The sequence below is a fragment of the Coregonus lavaretus genome, assembly GCF_964263955.1.
Source record: "Coregonus lavaretus genome assembly, chromosome: 16".
In the NCBI taxonomy this organism is placed as follows: Eukaryota; Metazoa; Chordata; class Actinopteri; order Salmoniformes; family Salmonidae; genus Coregonus; species Coregonus lavaretus.
Window position 1 is genome coordinate 28,595,833 of NC_140003.1, and position 14,979 is coordinate 28,610,811.

Below are 14,979 nucleotides of genomic sequence, written 5' to 3' on the forward strand. Positions count from 1 at the left end.
TACTACACCTGGGTAACCTGGGCTTGGAGACAGAGCCCATTCAAGACCCAGCAATAGTTTACTATATCACACAGTTAACACAGGTGCTTTATTTGCCTTTGAACTAATGAATCAAATACTTAATGGATGGATGAATGAATGAAAGAATGAGTACAGCACTAATAAAGTGCTGTGAAAAGTAATCAATAGAACTGCACCTACTGTAAGCCTATTCAAATAAGATCAGTTCAATTCAATTATTCAATTATGATAAACATTTAAAATGAATTAAATGAAGATATTATAGGATATTAATTATTAACCTAGCATGTAAAATATATACATGTTCCGTTATAGAAAAACAAATGCAGAAGGTAATACCTATGTAATAAATTCAGAATATTTGGCAATCTTAAACTTTTTCCCAAAGGGATACATTATAGCTTTGTCTATATACAATGGATCCGTTCTCGTTCCGTGCACAGCTGCAGTCAAGGCAACCATCACAGCAAACTTCCACAAGGCAACATTGTATCCAACTGTAGTGACACATAACAAGCGTTGTTCAAACCTGTATTCTGTATTCCCCTCCGCTGTTTTGAAGCCCCCAAAACAACAAAATAATACTCCTACATATGCTCCTTCACTCGAATGAATATCAGAGGACTGCAAGTAGTGACAGCCAGTTAATTTCCCGCTGTTTGCTCCATGACCATCGTTTCGAAGTGAGAGTGAAAGAGATCCCCCTGACTCAATCGCAATGGACCCAAAGCAACGATTGACTCACTCGCTATCCAGCGCCGCCTGTCACTTCCAAGCCAGTACTGCAGTGCCTCCTTTCCTTCCGATTCTCCAATGTTCACAGCTTGGCCGGAGCTCGTCGTCTTCCAGGCTACATTTCCACCGGATTTTTAACACTCCTACCCGGCCTAGATCAGGACGAGACCACCCTAAAGGTAAAGAACAAGCTCCAAGGATCCGGGAGAGTCTAGGTTAGGCGGAGAAAGATCGTCCTTTCTTGTTTTTTTCAACGCTGTCGTGTTAGAGGGAGCTTGCTCGGAACTGACTTCATGCATCAGTTGACTTGGTACACCATGCTGATACTGGAGTCTCCCACCATAACAAACCTATCCGTTCTACAAAGGACTCTAAGATCGGATTCGAAACATTTACCGTTCCTTAGAATGCGTCAATTGACTTCTAGTCAAAATGCTCCTATTTGTCGGGTATAGACGTATAATAATGCTCTCCTAAAGTGAGAGAAACATGCTATGTTTTATTTAGCTCGCCTGCCTGCCTTGCGAGCCCCCCTTGCTGCAAATAGGTGCAATTATGCTTTCCTTGCAGCTCTTCACTCGTATGCTCCAAACCAATATTTGTGTGCTGGTGGCTATGCTGTAGGCTAGGAGTGTTCTTCTATTGCTTGGCTTTTGACAGCTAAAGCATTCGGGAAACTAACCCCAAAACGAAGGTATAGTACCCTAGTCATTAGTCAAAAGGATTGAATCCAAGCCTGCTTTTATTACCGACCACAAGGCTACAAATGAACTGCGATAATGAAACAATATTTGCACGCGTGTTATTGTTCTATAAGGGGATTATTATAAGCCAATTGGATCGAGCTAATGGAATGATTTGGTGACCCGTATTTAACCATATAGCTTGCTATAGGCGTGTGGTGTGACCATTATGGATTATGGAATCATCATGAACATCGTTTGTCCTTCAAAAATACAGGGATTTAAATAAAGTACTCTAATGGATATTATGTATAAATAGTTTATAGCTTTTGTTTATAAACAACTTTTGATGAATACTCAGTAATGTTCAACATCCAACCATCAAACCGACAGACAGGACATAGGCCTGAATAGGACTACTCATGTAGGTTACAAACCACAGACCAACCCACAAAGGGGTCTACCAGTCCAGTGAATTATGTAACGTTGAAGAGGTAACCTACATGTCTGATGATGAGCAACACCTATCTCTCTTGGCTGAATATCAGTAATCACAGCTGCAACAACATCTGCATGCCATGCGTAGATTCAATGCAGTTATCGATTAGCTGTAGCCTATGACCATGTTATTATCCAAAGTTATGAAATAGGTATCCCAGTTATTGAACCAGTTGATCACTTTTCCCTTCTTTCTTTCTTCATAGGGAGAATCAAAATGTCCAGTGAAAGACAAGGGCGGTCAGATGATGAGAGTCCGAGCACCAGCAGTGGTAGTTCTGATGCAGACCAGAGAGACCCGGCGGTGCCGGAGCCCGAGGAGGCAGAGGAGAGAAAACAGCAGCCCACCACACCTCCTCAGCAACAGAAGAAACCTACCAAATTATCCAGCAAGACTACCGCCAAGTTGTCCACTAGTGCTAAGAGGTAATGCCTTCATGATCATAATCACTGTCTTCTTCCAATTTGGAAAAATTCATAATTACTGTAGCCTACATCCTTCTGCTAAACTGAGTAGCCTAATGTAAGAATTATGGTTAATTTATAATGCTTTAATCCTTTGAGTCACAAATCCTATTATGATAGGATACATTTATTTTAATCTATTATTCATGTGCCAAATAAGATTATTAAAAACTACAGCCATTGTACTACATTATCATATGTAGTAAAGGCTTTATTATTAAGTTGTTTGATCAAGGTTTTGTGAAGTATTGATAGTGACCTATTCTCCCTGTCATGTCACAATATTTAATGTTGTGTGAGAGGAAGATAGTCACTTTAACATACATACATGTTTAGCAGTTTTCAATCTTATCAGAACTTGGAATTATCTACACAATAGCCCATAAAGCGGCAATCAGCAGTTGAAACAATAACCAAGCGTCATCCCCGCCCCTGTTTCGTTCAAAAGCTGAGGAATGGGGCTGGAGAAATGCAACCACTCTCAAATTCATGGATAGAGCTATGGATGCACACGGACTGACCATCCATTATATTAAAATGATAGTTTCAACCATGTTTTGAGGCCATATAGTGTTTGTTTACATTTAATTTGTTTACAAACAATGGAGTTATATTCTTCAAGAATCAATGGGTACATATCATTAATTTATAAGTCCTAAAATGGATGTAGCAACTGCAGATTGCCCCTTTAATATATGTATCAAACACTCCCCTTTTTCTCCCTTACACACTGTTAATAATGCTTTAGTAACAGCACCCTACGCAGCTCTCTCTGGTTTAAAGCCCTTGTCAAATATACCCGAGGTCCGAGGTCCTCCCTCTCCCTCTCTGCCTCATTTGCATATAAGCTGTAAAAGAAAATCTTTTGTGCTAAAAGTGACTGGAACGGGTGGATGAGTGGCGGGGTTGGAGGTGAGGGGAGCTAGCTTTGTGCTGGGGGTGAGAGTGTTGTTTTGGGTTGAACGGATAGGAAGAAACGAAGGAGAGAAAGTTTTGCTGTTCTGGGCTTCGGGTTCTGCCTGGGAGAACAAAGAGGAAGCAGCCATGTTAGCTGAGCAGAGAGAGAGAGAGTGAGAGAGAGAGAGAGAGAGAGAGAGAGAGGAGAGAGAGGAGAGCGAGAGAGAGAGAGAGAGAGAGAGAGAGAGAGAGAGAGAGAGAGAGAGAGAGAGAGAGAGAGAGAGAGAGAGAGAGAGAGAGAGGGAGCCGTGATGTTAGAGCTGTATTGGTAGAGGGCAGTGTAAGTCCCTAGTCTACATGGCTACTCTGGTCTAGTGCTGTGAAAATCTCTTCTCCTCTCTCATTTCTCTCTCTCTCTCTCTGATAGCGAGGTCCACAATAGAAACAAGTCTGTTGACTTTGCTGTGTTTTTATCCTTGATGATTTTTTGATGTGTGTTTTGTTCATCCCTAAAGGGCTGCTTTAGTCAAGTGGTGTTGAGTCTCTTCTGTCACAGCTCTCTTCTCATAGCTTCAACACATTTCTCATTTCTTTTCCACAGAATCCAGAAGGAGCTTGCTGAGATCACTCTAGATCCACCACCTAACTGCAGGTATGGCAAAGATTTCATATTCATTTTTATTCTCAGTTTATGCTCTTTTTGTTGATGAGGCTGAAGGCTGCCAGTTATGTGTTCTTCTGCCACACAAAACTGTTGCAGATTTTTATTTTAACTTGTTGTATTACTTGTCATATTAAAGTGTTTTAATGGGACATTCATATTATTTCAATGCCTGGCTTCAAAGCAGAGACAAAGAGGAAGGTCTGATGTGATGGTTTTTGATGTGTTAAATAATTGATGTTTAGCTATGGTTTTTGCACTGTCATGTTTTTAATAATGCAACGGATGCCGCATTTATGCAGACTGTCTTTGATTCCATCCTACATGCTGTTGAACTCTGTCCATTTAGATTCCATCTGTTGTAAGGAGGTTGACATAGATATGTGTTTATAACAGAGTTGACATAGATATGCCTTTATAACGGAGTTTACATAGATACAGTATGTGTTTATAACGGAGTTGACATAGATATGTTTTTATAAAGCAGATGGGATGCTGCAAATTCAGTGTAATTATGTTTAGTTAAAGAATGTATGATTTTATGTTTTTGGACGACCACTGAAGAATTTTGCTTCATACTTTTTAGCTGTTAATTAGCTGTTAAACAAGTCTTTTGGAGAGAGAAAATAATGTCTGTATAGATTGTTGAATGCCATTTTGTCATCCTTGAGTCTTCTGAAATTCAATTGCAGTCATGCAATTCGATAAACTTACAATACTTTGCTTACTGGGGTGTGCAAATGTTCTTTATCCAAACCACTGTTGCACAGATACCGACAGTTGTGTTTTCATCGTTTTTTTTTATTGCGTATTAAATGTCTTCAACCAAGGAGAAATTACAGACAGAGTTTGAGTTATGCCTCTGAATTTGAGTTTCATTCTGTCATTAAGTCTATTAGCTCTAATGACTTTGACCCCGGCCCGGGGATTTCCTTCTAGGATTTATTCATGAAGCAGCACTATGACAATTGGTCTTTGTTTTGTTCTCTAGACCCAGGACTTAAAGGGGGGCTCTGGCATTCTTTAGACTAGCCCCTTCACCCCTCTATTGGGCTGCTACCATTAATTATTTCCTGTTAAACAAACCTCACCGTGCCCACTGACTCTTTGAAAGACCCTCTCTTATATAGAGATGATTCACGTTTCACCAATATTACACTGTCATGTATTTTATGTTTAAGTGGACCCCAGGAAGAGTAGCTGCTGCAAATGCAACAACTAAAGTGGATCCTAATAAACTAAACTAAACACTAACCTCCAAATTGAATGCCTTTGACTCCACATTTGTGGTTTTAGAATAGAATCAGTTAGTGTGTGGTGTCATAAGGGTTGATGTAGTGCCTGCTACCTTTAGTCAAGAGTCATTCATCAGAAACGCCTTTGGACAAACATTCTGGGGTGTAATTAGTCCAAAACGTTTTGCAACGGAAACGGTTTACTCCATACGTGAAAAGTTTTGCAACTGAAACTAAAATTCAGGTAGGTCCCTCCCTATATTGTTCCGTTTGCTTCCGTTTGCTTCCGTTTGTTTCTGTTTGGTTCCTAGTGAATACACCCCTGTTTTCTAAAATGCTGATGTTGCATGTATGCATTGTTTAAGTTAACCTTCGCTATGCAAGACTGCCTCACTGAGATGCAGATCAGATCACTGTGTCTCTGTGAAGAGGTGGTCGTGGATCATGGACCACAGATCAGTATGATGTGGGCAAATGTTTGTGGGTGAATGTGTGCTCCTCCTCCTCTGCCTGTTGTGGTTATGCGGTAGTGGTGAGCTCCAGCCCACACCATGTTTCTTCTGAATTGAAACGGGGATCGATATCCTGCCCTGGCACGACTAGGGCATTCCTGAGACAACCTTTGATAATGGTAATTGGCAATGCAGGGCCTTTCATGGTCTTATTCTCCACTCTGCGCTGTGCACTCTGAGTAGCAGTGCTGATCTAGGATCAGTTTTGCCTTTTAGATCATAACAGTGATTAAATGGACGGGGGGGACCTGATCCTAGATCAGTACCGCTGTCATGGTGTGTGGGTGCATGGCTCATTAATCCCTTTTCAGTCAGTAGGACAGTCAGTCTCTCTGGTTGTGTTTCAAATAACACCCCAGTGGCCAGTGCATTTACCTGGAGGCTGTCTGGGACACACATCCCCAGTGGCCACACATCCCCAGTGGCCAGTGCATTTACCTGGAGGCTGTCTGGGACACACATCCCCAGTGGCCACACATCCCCAGTGGCCAGTGCATTTACCTGGAGGCTGTCTGGGACACACATCCCCAGTGGCCACACATCCCCAGTGGCCAGTGCATTTACCTGGAGGCTGTCTGGGACACACATCCCCAGTGGCCACACATCTCCAGTGGCCAGTGCAGTTACCTGGAGGCTGTCTGGGACACACATCCCCAGTGGCCACACATCTCCAGTGGCCAGTGCAGTTACCTGGAGGCTGTCTGGACCACACATCTCTAGTGGCCAGTGCAGTTACCTGGAGGCTGTCTGGGACACACATCCCCAGTGGCCACACATCTCCAGTGGCCAGTGCATTTACCTGGAGGCTGTCTGGGACATTACAGTGGTTTGATGGTAATGCATCACATTTTGGCTCCCTGCCTTGATAGTGCCTTGGCCCACAACCTGGCTCTAATTTCAGTTGGTTTAGATAGCGTAGTTCATTGTTGTTGGTTTTGGTTGCAGTATCAACTATCAAATGTTTTCCTTGTTCTCTCACCTTAGGCCCTTGTGTACTCCAAATTGACACAGTAACACACACACACACACACACACACACACACACACACACACACACACACACACACACACACACACACACACACACACACACACACACACACACACACACACACACACACACACACACACACACACACACTACTTACTACACTAATCCATGCAATTTGATGCTAAGAATTACAGACTTAATGGACCTGAATGCCATTCTTAAACAGATTCATTAAAACATTACCTCTGTGCTGCTGGTCCACATTGGCCAGTGACCCAGTGTAGTGATGTTCCCTCTAGGAAAAATACACCTATTCTAGTCTATTCATATTCAGTAACATGATCGATGAGGGTTTTTATGTTTATGCTGATGCTATTGGATGGTAATGCAGAGAAACACTGCTATTGATTAAACACCACGCCACCATGCAGGCCTGTCAGACCACACATAAACACACATGTTTATGAGCAAAGGACATATATGAGGATTTATACTCCTTTAGAAAAGGAAAAACATCTAAATGATTACATGACAAAAATGAAATAAAGCTACTATAAAGCACATCGACTGTATAGTGTATAGTGTATAGTATATAGTATATAGTGTATAGTGTATAGTATATAGTGTATAGTGTATAGTATGTATAGTGTATAGTGTATAGTATATAGTGTATAGTGTATAGTATATAGTGTATAGTGTATTTTTTTATTTTTTTATTTTATTTTTTATTTCATCTTTATTTAACCAGGTAAGCCAGTTGAGAACAAGTTCTCATTTACAACTGCGACCTGGCCAAGATAAAGCAAAGCAGTGCGATAAAAACAACAACACAGAGTTACATATGGGGTAAAACAAAACAAAGTCAAAAATACAACAGAAATAAATATATATACAGTGTGTGCAAATGTAGCAAGTTATGGAGGTAAGGCAATAAATAGGCTATAGTGTAAAATAATTACAATTAGTATTAACACTGGAATGATAAGTGTGCAAGAGATGATGTGCAAATAGAGATACTGGGGTACAAATGAGCAAAATGTATAGGGATGAGGTAGTTGGGCGGGCTAATTTCAGATGGGCTGTGTACAGGTGCAGTGATCGGTAAGGTGCTCTGACAACTGATGCTTAAAGTTAGTGAGGGAGATAAGTGTCTCCAGCTTCAGAGATTTTTGCAATTTGTTCCAGTCATTGGCAGCAGAGAACTGGAAGGAATGGCGGCCAAAGGAGGTGTTGGCTTTGGGGATGACCAGTGAGATATACCTGATGGAGCGCATACTACGGGTGGGTGTTGCTATGGTGACCAATGAGCTAAGATAAGGCGGGGATTTGCCTAGCAGTGATTTATAGATGGCCTGGAGCCAGTGGGTTTGGCGACGAATATGTAGTGAGGACCAGCCAACAAGAGCGTACAGGTCACAGTGGTGGGTAGTATATGGGGCTTTGGAGACAAAACGGATGGCACTGTGATAGACTACATCCAATTTGCTGAGTAGAGTGTTGGAGGCTATTTTGTAAATGACATCGCCGAAGTCAAGGATCGGTAGGATAGTCAGTTTTACGAGGGCATGTTTGGCAGCATGAGTGAAGGAGGCTTTGTTGCGAAATAGGAAACCGATTCTAGATTTAACTTTGGATTGGAGATTCTTAATGTGAGTCTGGAAGGAGAGTTTACAGTCTAACCAGACACCTAGATATTTGTAGTTGTCCACATACTCTAGGTCAGACCCGTCGAGAGTAGTGATTCTAGTCGGGTGGGCGGGTGCAAGCAGCGTTCGGTTGAAGAGCATGCATTTAGTTTTACTAGTGTTTAAGAGCAGTTGGAGGCTACTGAAGGAGTGTTGTATGGCATTGAAGCTCGTTTGGAGGTTTGTTAACACAGTGTCCAATGAAGGGCCAGATGTATACAAAATGGTGTCGTCTGCGTAGAGGTGGATCTGAGAGTCACCAGCAGCAAGAGCGACGTCATTGATATACACAGAGAAAAGAGTCGGCCCAAGAATTGAACCCTGTGGCACCCCCATAGAGACTGCCATAGGTCCAGACAACAGGCCCTCCGATTTGACACATTGAACTCTATCAGAGAAGTATTTGGTGAACCAGGCGAGGCAGTCATTTGAGAAACCAAGGCTATTTAGTCTGCCAATAAGAATGCGGTGGTTGACAGAGTCGAAAGCCTTGGCCAGGTCAATGAAAACGGCTGCACAGTACTGTCTATTATCGATCGCGGTTATAATATCGTTTAGGACCTTGAGCGTGGCTGAAGTGCACCCATGACCAGCTCGGAAACCGGATTGCAAAGCGGAGAAGGTACGGTGGGATTCGAAATGGTCGGTGATCTATTTGTTAACTTGGCTTTCAAATACTTTTGAAGGGCAGGATGGATATAGGTCTGTAACAGTTTGGATCTAGAGTGTCACCCTCTTTGAAGAGGGGGATGACCGCGGCAGCTTTCCAATCTCTGGGGATCTCAGACGTTACGAAAGAGAGGTTGAACAGGCTAGTAATAGGGTTTGCGACAATTTCGGCGGCTAGTTTTAGAAAGAAAGGGTCCAGATTGTCTAGCCCAGATGATTTGTAGGGGTCCAGATTTTGCAGCTCTTTCAGAACATCAGCTGTCTGGATTTGTGTGAAGGAGAAGCGGGGGGGGGCATGGGCAAGTTGCAGCGGAGGGTGCAGAGCTGGTGGCCGGGGTAGTGGTAGCCAGGTGGAAAGCATGGCCAGCCGTAGCAAAATGCTTGTTGAAATTCTCGATTATTGTAGATTTATCGGTGGTGATAGTGTTTCCTAGCCTCAGTGCAGTGGGCAGCTGGGAGGAAGTGCTCTTATTTTCCATGGACTTTACAGTGTCCCAAAACTTTTTGGAGTTAGTGCTACAGGATGCAAATTTCTGTTTGAAAAAGTTAGCCTTTGCTTTCCTAACTGCTTGTGTATATTGGTTCCTTACTTCCCTGAAAAGTTGCATATCGCGGGGGCTATTTGATGCTAATGCAGTACGCCACAGGATGTTTTTGTGCTGGTCAAGGGCAGTCAAGTCTGAGGAGAACCAGGGGCTATATCTGTTCTTAGTTCTGTATTTTTTGAATGGGGCATGTTTATTTAAGATTGAGAGGAAATTACTTTTAAAGAACAACCAGGCATCCTCTACTGACGGAATGAGATCTATATCCATCCAGGATACCTGGGCCAGGTCAATTAGGAAGGCCTGCTCGCTGAAGTGTTTTTGGGAGCGTTTGACAGTGATGAGGGGTGGTCGTTTGACCGCGGACCCGTTACGGACGCAGGCAATAAGGCAGTGATCGCTGAGATCCTGGTTGAAGACAGCGGAGGTGTATTTAGAGGGTAAGTTAATCAGGATGATATCTATGAGGGTACCCATGTTTACGGATTTAGGGTTGTACCTGGTAGGTTCGTTGATAATTTGTGTGAGATTGAGGGCATCTAGTTTACATTGTAGGATGGCCGGGGTGTTAAGCATATCCCAATTTAGGTCACCAAGCAGTACGAACTCTGAGGATAGATGGGGGGCAATCAATTCACATATGGTGTCCAGGGCACAGCTGGGGGCTGAGGGGGGTCTGTAGCAAGCGGCAACAGTGAGAGATTTATTTCTGGAAAGGTGGATTTTTAGAAGTAGAAGCTCAAACTGTTTGGGCACAGACCTGGATAGTATGATAGAGCTCTGCAGGCTATCTCTACAGTAGATTGCAACTCCACCCCCTTTGGCAGTTCTATCTAGACGGAAAATGTTATAGTTGGGGATGGAAATTTCAGAATTTTTGGTGGCCTTCCTAAGCCAGGATTCAGACACTGCTAGAACATCAGGGTTGGCGGAGTGTGCTAACGCAGTGAATAACTCAAACTTAGGAAGGAGGCTTCTGATATTTACGTGCAGAAAACCAAGGCTTTTACGGTTACAGAAGTCAACAAATGATAGTTCCTGGGGAGTAGGAGTGATACTGGGGGCTGCAGGGCCTGGGTTAGCCTCTACATCACCAGAGGAACAGAGGAGGACTAGAATAAGGATACGACTAAAGGCTTTAAGAACTGGTCTTCTAGTGCGTTGGGTACATAGAATAAAGGGGGCAGTTCTCCGGGCGTTGTAGAAAAGATTCAGGGCATTATGTACAGAAAAGGATATGGAAGGATATGAGTACAGTTGAGGTAACCCTAAGCGTTGGGTAACAATGAAAGAGATAGCATCACTGGAGGCACCGATTGAGCCGGTCTCGGCGTGTATGGGGGTATAGTGTAAAGTATATAGTATATAGTATATAGTATATAGTGTATAGTATATAGTATATAGTGTATAGTATATTGTGTATAGTATATAGTATATAGTGTATAGTATATAGTATATAGTGTATAGTATATAGTATATAGTATATAGTGTTTAGTGTATAGTATATAGTATATAGTGTATAGTATATAGTATATAGTGTATAGTATATAGTATATAGTGTATAGTGTATAGTATATAGTATATAGTGTATAGTATATAGTATATAGTGTATAGTATATAGCGTATAGCGTATAGTGTATAGTGTATAGTATATAGTGTATAGTATATAGTATATAGTGTATAGTATATAGTGTATAGTGTATAGTGTATAGTATATAGTATATAGTGTATAGTATAGGTGAAAAATCTGTCGATGTGCCCTTGAGCAAGGCACTTAACCCTAATTGCTCCTGTAAGTCGCTCTGGATAAGAGCGTCTGCTAAATGACTGTAAATGTAAATGTAAATATAGTGTATAGTGTATAGTGTATAGTATATAGTTTATAGTGTATAGTGTATAGTATATAGTGTATAGTGTATAGTATATAGTATGTATACTGTCTAGTCTCCTCTGTTTGTAATGTACGTTGACATCCGATCCTTCCTGTGCCTGTCTTCCTGGCCTTGGTTTACAACGTGTGCTCTGCTCACTTCTTCTTTGAAATGACAAAGTGCTAATAGCCGTGGAATTTCCAGTGAGAGTGAACACATTGTAGCAGAGGAATGTGACTCAATGTGACTTCCCTTGTTAAATAAAGGATACATAATAATAGAAAATAGTTAGATACAATTGTGTGGTTAACTTTAAATTAATGTATACATTGGAGCCATTCTTCTTGTTTGCTTGTATTGTGTATTGATGATTTATTCTGCATGGTAGGGTAGATTTCAACGTCTGTCCGTCCCTAGCGCTATTCTTATTAGAACACAGCGGGTGGAATCAATCCTTTTCATCATCTGGTTTCCAGAGGGATACTGTTGAAGAATAATTTAGGAAAATTATGAAAAAGGCCTTCTCCATCTTATTCATCCATGTTCCATGTATTTATTCATACAATCTCATTTGTATATAATTGGTAGATTAGTTCAGTAATTGGTGATTTTTTTCTGCATTTAATCGAGTTCAGAAACAGATCAGGGAAAGAAGCTATGTTAGTGTGTATCACTATAGAACAGGGTCAACCAGAGAACCTCTACACATACTGTACCCCTCAGCTGTATCCTATTTATATTGTCATTATTACACCTAAAGTAAGCAGTGCATGTAGAATGGGCTATGAAGAAATAGAATGCTGATTTCTCTGCCCTGTTCATCCAAGCTGATCTACCTTGAATAAACTTTTAAAGAAAGCTCTACACTCTTAGAAAAAAATGTGCTATCTTCGGCTGTCCCCATAGGAAAACCCTTTTTGGTTCCAGGTAGAACCCTTTTGGGTTCCATGTAGAACCCTTTCTACATGGAACCCAAAAGGGTTCTAACTGGAATCAAAAAGGGTTCTCCTAGGGGGCCAGCCAAAGAATCCTTTTGAACCCTTTTATCTAATAGTGTAGGCTGGAACGTGTTATTAAGGTTTGATGCGCAAATCTGATATGAATCAGAGTTAGTTGGTAATCGCCTGCGGCAGTCCGTCAGTTACTGCCTGGTCTGTGTCAGCTGTGGTAGGTGTCTTGGACATTCTATCCTGCATTACTGTGGGGTCACACAGTGTAAGACTGTCCCCACTGCCACATACACATAGGCCAAAGGGTCACCCCCTCTATACCCCTTCAATCCCCCCTCCCCGCTTCACTCCCCCCTTTCTCCCTCACCCCCTCACTCCCAGGACGGTGAGAAGGTTGTTCTGTCCTGTCATAGCACGCAGGTTAGCATTTTTCTTGTTCTGGAAGCATCTCTGCATAGTGATCACTAGTTGGCACAGACACAAATTCATAAAATCTGATTTTAAACCTAACCTTAACTCTGACCTTAACCACACTGCTAACCCTAATGCCTGACCCTAACTTAAATTTAGACCCAAAAGCACATTTTAGTTTTCATGAATTTTTTACAATATAGCCAATTTTGACTTTGCAGCTGGCCTATCTAAGAGTTCTGCCCCCAGGACAAGACTCATGACAATAAACGTCAACCTGCACTCTATACCTGTCATGCTTTGTGTGGCTTTATGTGTTCAATTTCCGCAGGGATTGTGTTGTTCGTTTATTATTATCTGTCAGTACCTTCAGTTCCTTCCTAAGGTAAATCTGCTGTCCACTCCAGTCCCTTTGTAAGGTAAAACTGCTGTCCACTCCCTTCCTAAAGTAAAACTGCTGTCCACTCCAGTCCCGGCTCTTCCTTCCTCTCTGTAGTCTTTCTAACTTCTCTGTGCTGGCTGACTTTCAATCACACATTTACTCCTGAGATGACAGTAATAGTAAATTATCTGGCTGGACCTACCCTGGCTGGCTGCTGTCAGAGTCCCACTGGAGTTTGCTGTGGCACAAATTACCCAGTAGACACACACACACCCTTTCTGCCCCCGGTGCCCCATCAGTCTGCCCTCTGCCCTTCCCACACGTCTCTATAGGAAGTTTTCCAGTTTCCCCACCTCCCCCCATTAATTATCACACGCTTGATGTGTTATTGAAATGTGTTATGTTGTGTTTGTTGCCTCTGTCTGAGGCCTCTGTTCTCAGTGATTAATTCAGCATATTAGCATCACCTGTGTGAGGCCTTGCTTTGCCTCTAATGAATCATTTGTGAATTAATTACACTTAGCTTGTCCCACAGGAGGACGAGAGTGTTTTAGATTACAGTCTGACCTTCTGGCGAATGTCCTGTAGTCTGGGTCTGACTGTGACTGGACACTGGACAGGACTACAAGCTGCATCCCTCAAACATGCCCTCGTAAAACGGACTATCCTACCGATCCTTGACTTCGGCGATGTCATTTACAAAATAGCCTCCAACACTCTACTCAGCAAATTGGATGTAGTCTATCACAGTGCCATCCGTTTTGTCACCAAAGCCCCATATACTACCCACCACTGTGACCTGTACGCTCTTGTTGGCTGGTCCTCACTACATATTCGTCGCCAAACCCACTGGCTCCAGGCCATCTATAAATCACTGCTAGGCAAATCTCTGCCTTATCTTAGCTCATTGGTCACCATAGCAACACCCACCCGTAGTATGCGCTCCAGCAGGTATATCTCACTGGTCATCCCCAAAGCCAACACCTCCTTTGGCTGCCATTCCTTCCAGTTTTGTGCTGCCAATGACTGGAACGAACTGCAAAAATCTCTGAACCTGGAGACTCTTATCTCCCTCACTAACTTTAAGCATCAGTTGTCAGAGCACCTTACCGATCACTGCACCTGTACACAGCCCTTCTGAAATTAGCCCACTCAACTACCTCATCCCCATATTGTTATTTATTTTGCTCATTTGCACCCCAGTATCTCTATTTGCACATCATCTCTTGCACATTATCATTCCAGTGTTAATACTAATTGTAATTATTTTGCACTATGGCCTATTTATTGCTACATTTGCACACACTGTATATATATTTTCTGTGGTATTTTAGACTTTATGTTTTGTTTTACCCCATATGTAACTCTGTGTTGTTGTTTTTATCGCACTGCTTTGCTTTATCTTGGCCAGGTCGCAGTTGTAAATGAGAACTTGTTCTCAACTGGCTTATCTGGTTAAATAAAGGTGAAATAATAAAAATCCCTATTATCCACACTTCTTCCGACGTGGGCACTTGCACACTTCCTCTCATTGATTTACCAATGGTGGAAACTCCTTCCAGCCAATACTTACACCAATCCTGTGCTTTTAAATCGATGATGGGGAGGGAGTGTGCAAGTGCACACTTCAGGAGAAGAGTGGAGTATGAGGACCTAGCCTGGGTCAGTCACTTGCAGTAGCTCACCAACCTCTATCTCTCTTGATAATGTTACTGGATGACATCATCCTGCTTTAAAGGCTTACAAAAAGAGACTATCTAACCTGCGT

General features: G+C 42.3%; 1 protein-coding gene across 1 annotated transcript in view; it reads left to right on the plus strand.

Annotated features, from left to right (window-relative positions):
• Nucleotides 1-828: 828 nt before the first annotated feature.
• LOC311144009 (ubiquitin-conjugating enzyme E2 E3-like) overlaps nucleotides 829-14,979 on the plus strand; it is a 30,923-nt gene continuing 16,772 nt past the window's right edge. Inside the window, exons 1-3 of the mRNA XM_084179922.1 lie at nucleotides 829-935; nucleotides 2,144-2,363; nucleotides 3,901-3,951. Coding sequence (XP_084036048.1) covers nucleotides 2,155-2,363; nucleotides 3,901-3,951 — 260 coding nt within the window. The 5' untranslated portion in view covers nucleotides 829-935; nucleotides 2,144-2,154. The remainder of the gene's footprint in view (nucleotides 936-2,143; nucleotides 2,364-3,900; nucleotides 3,952-14,979) is intronic.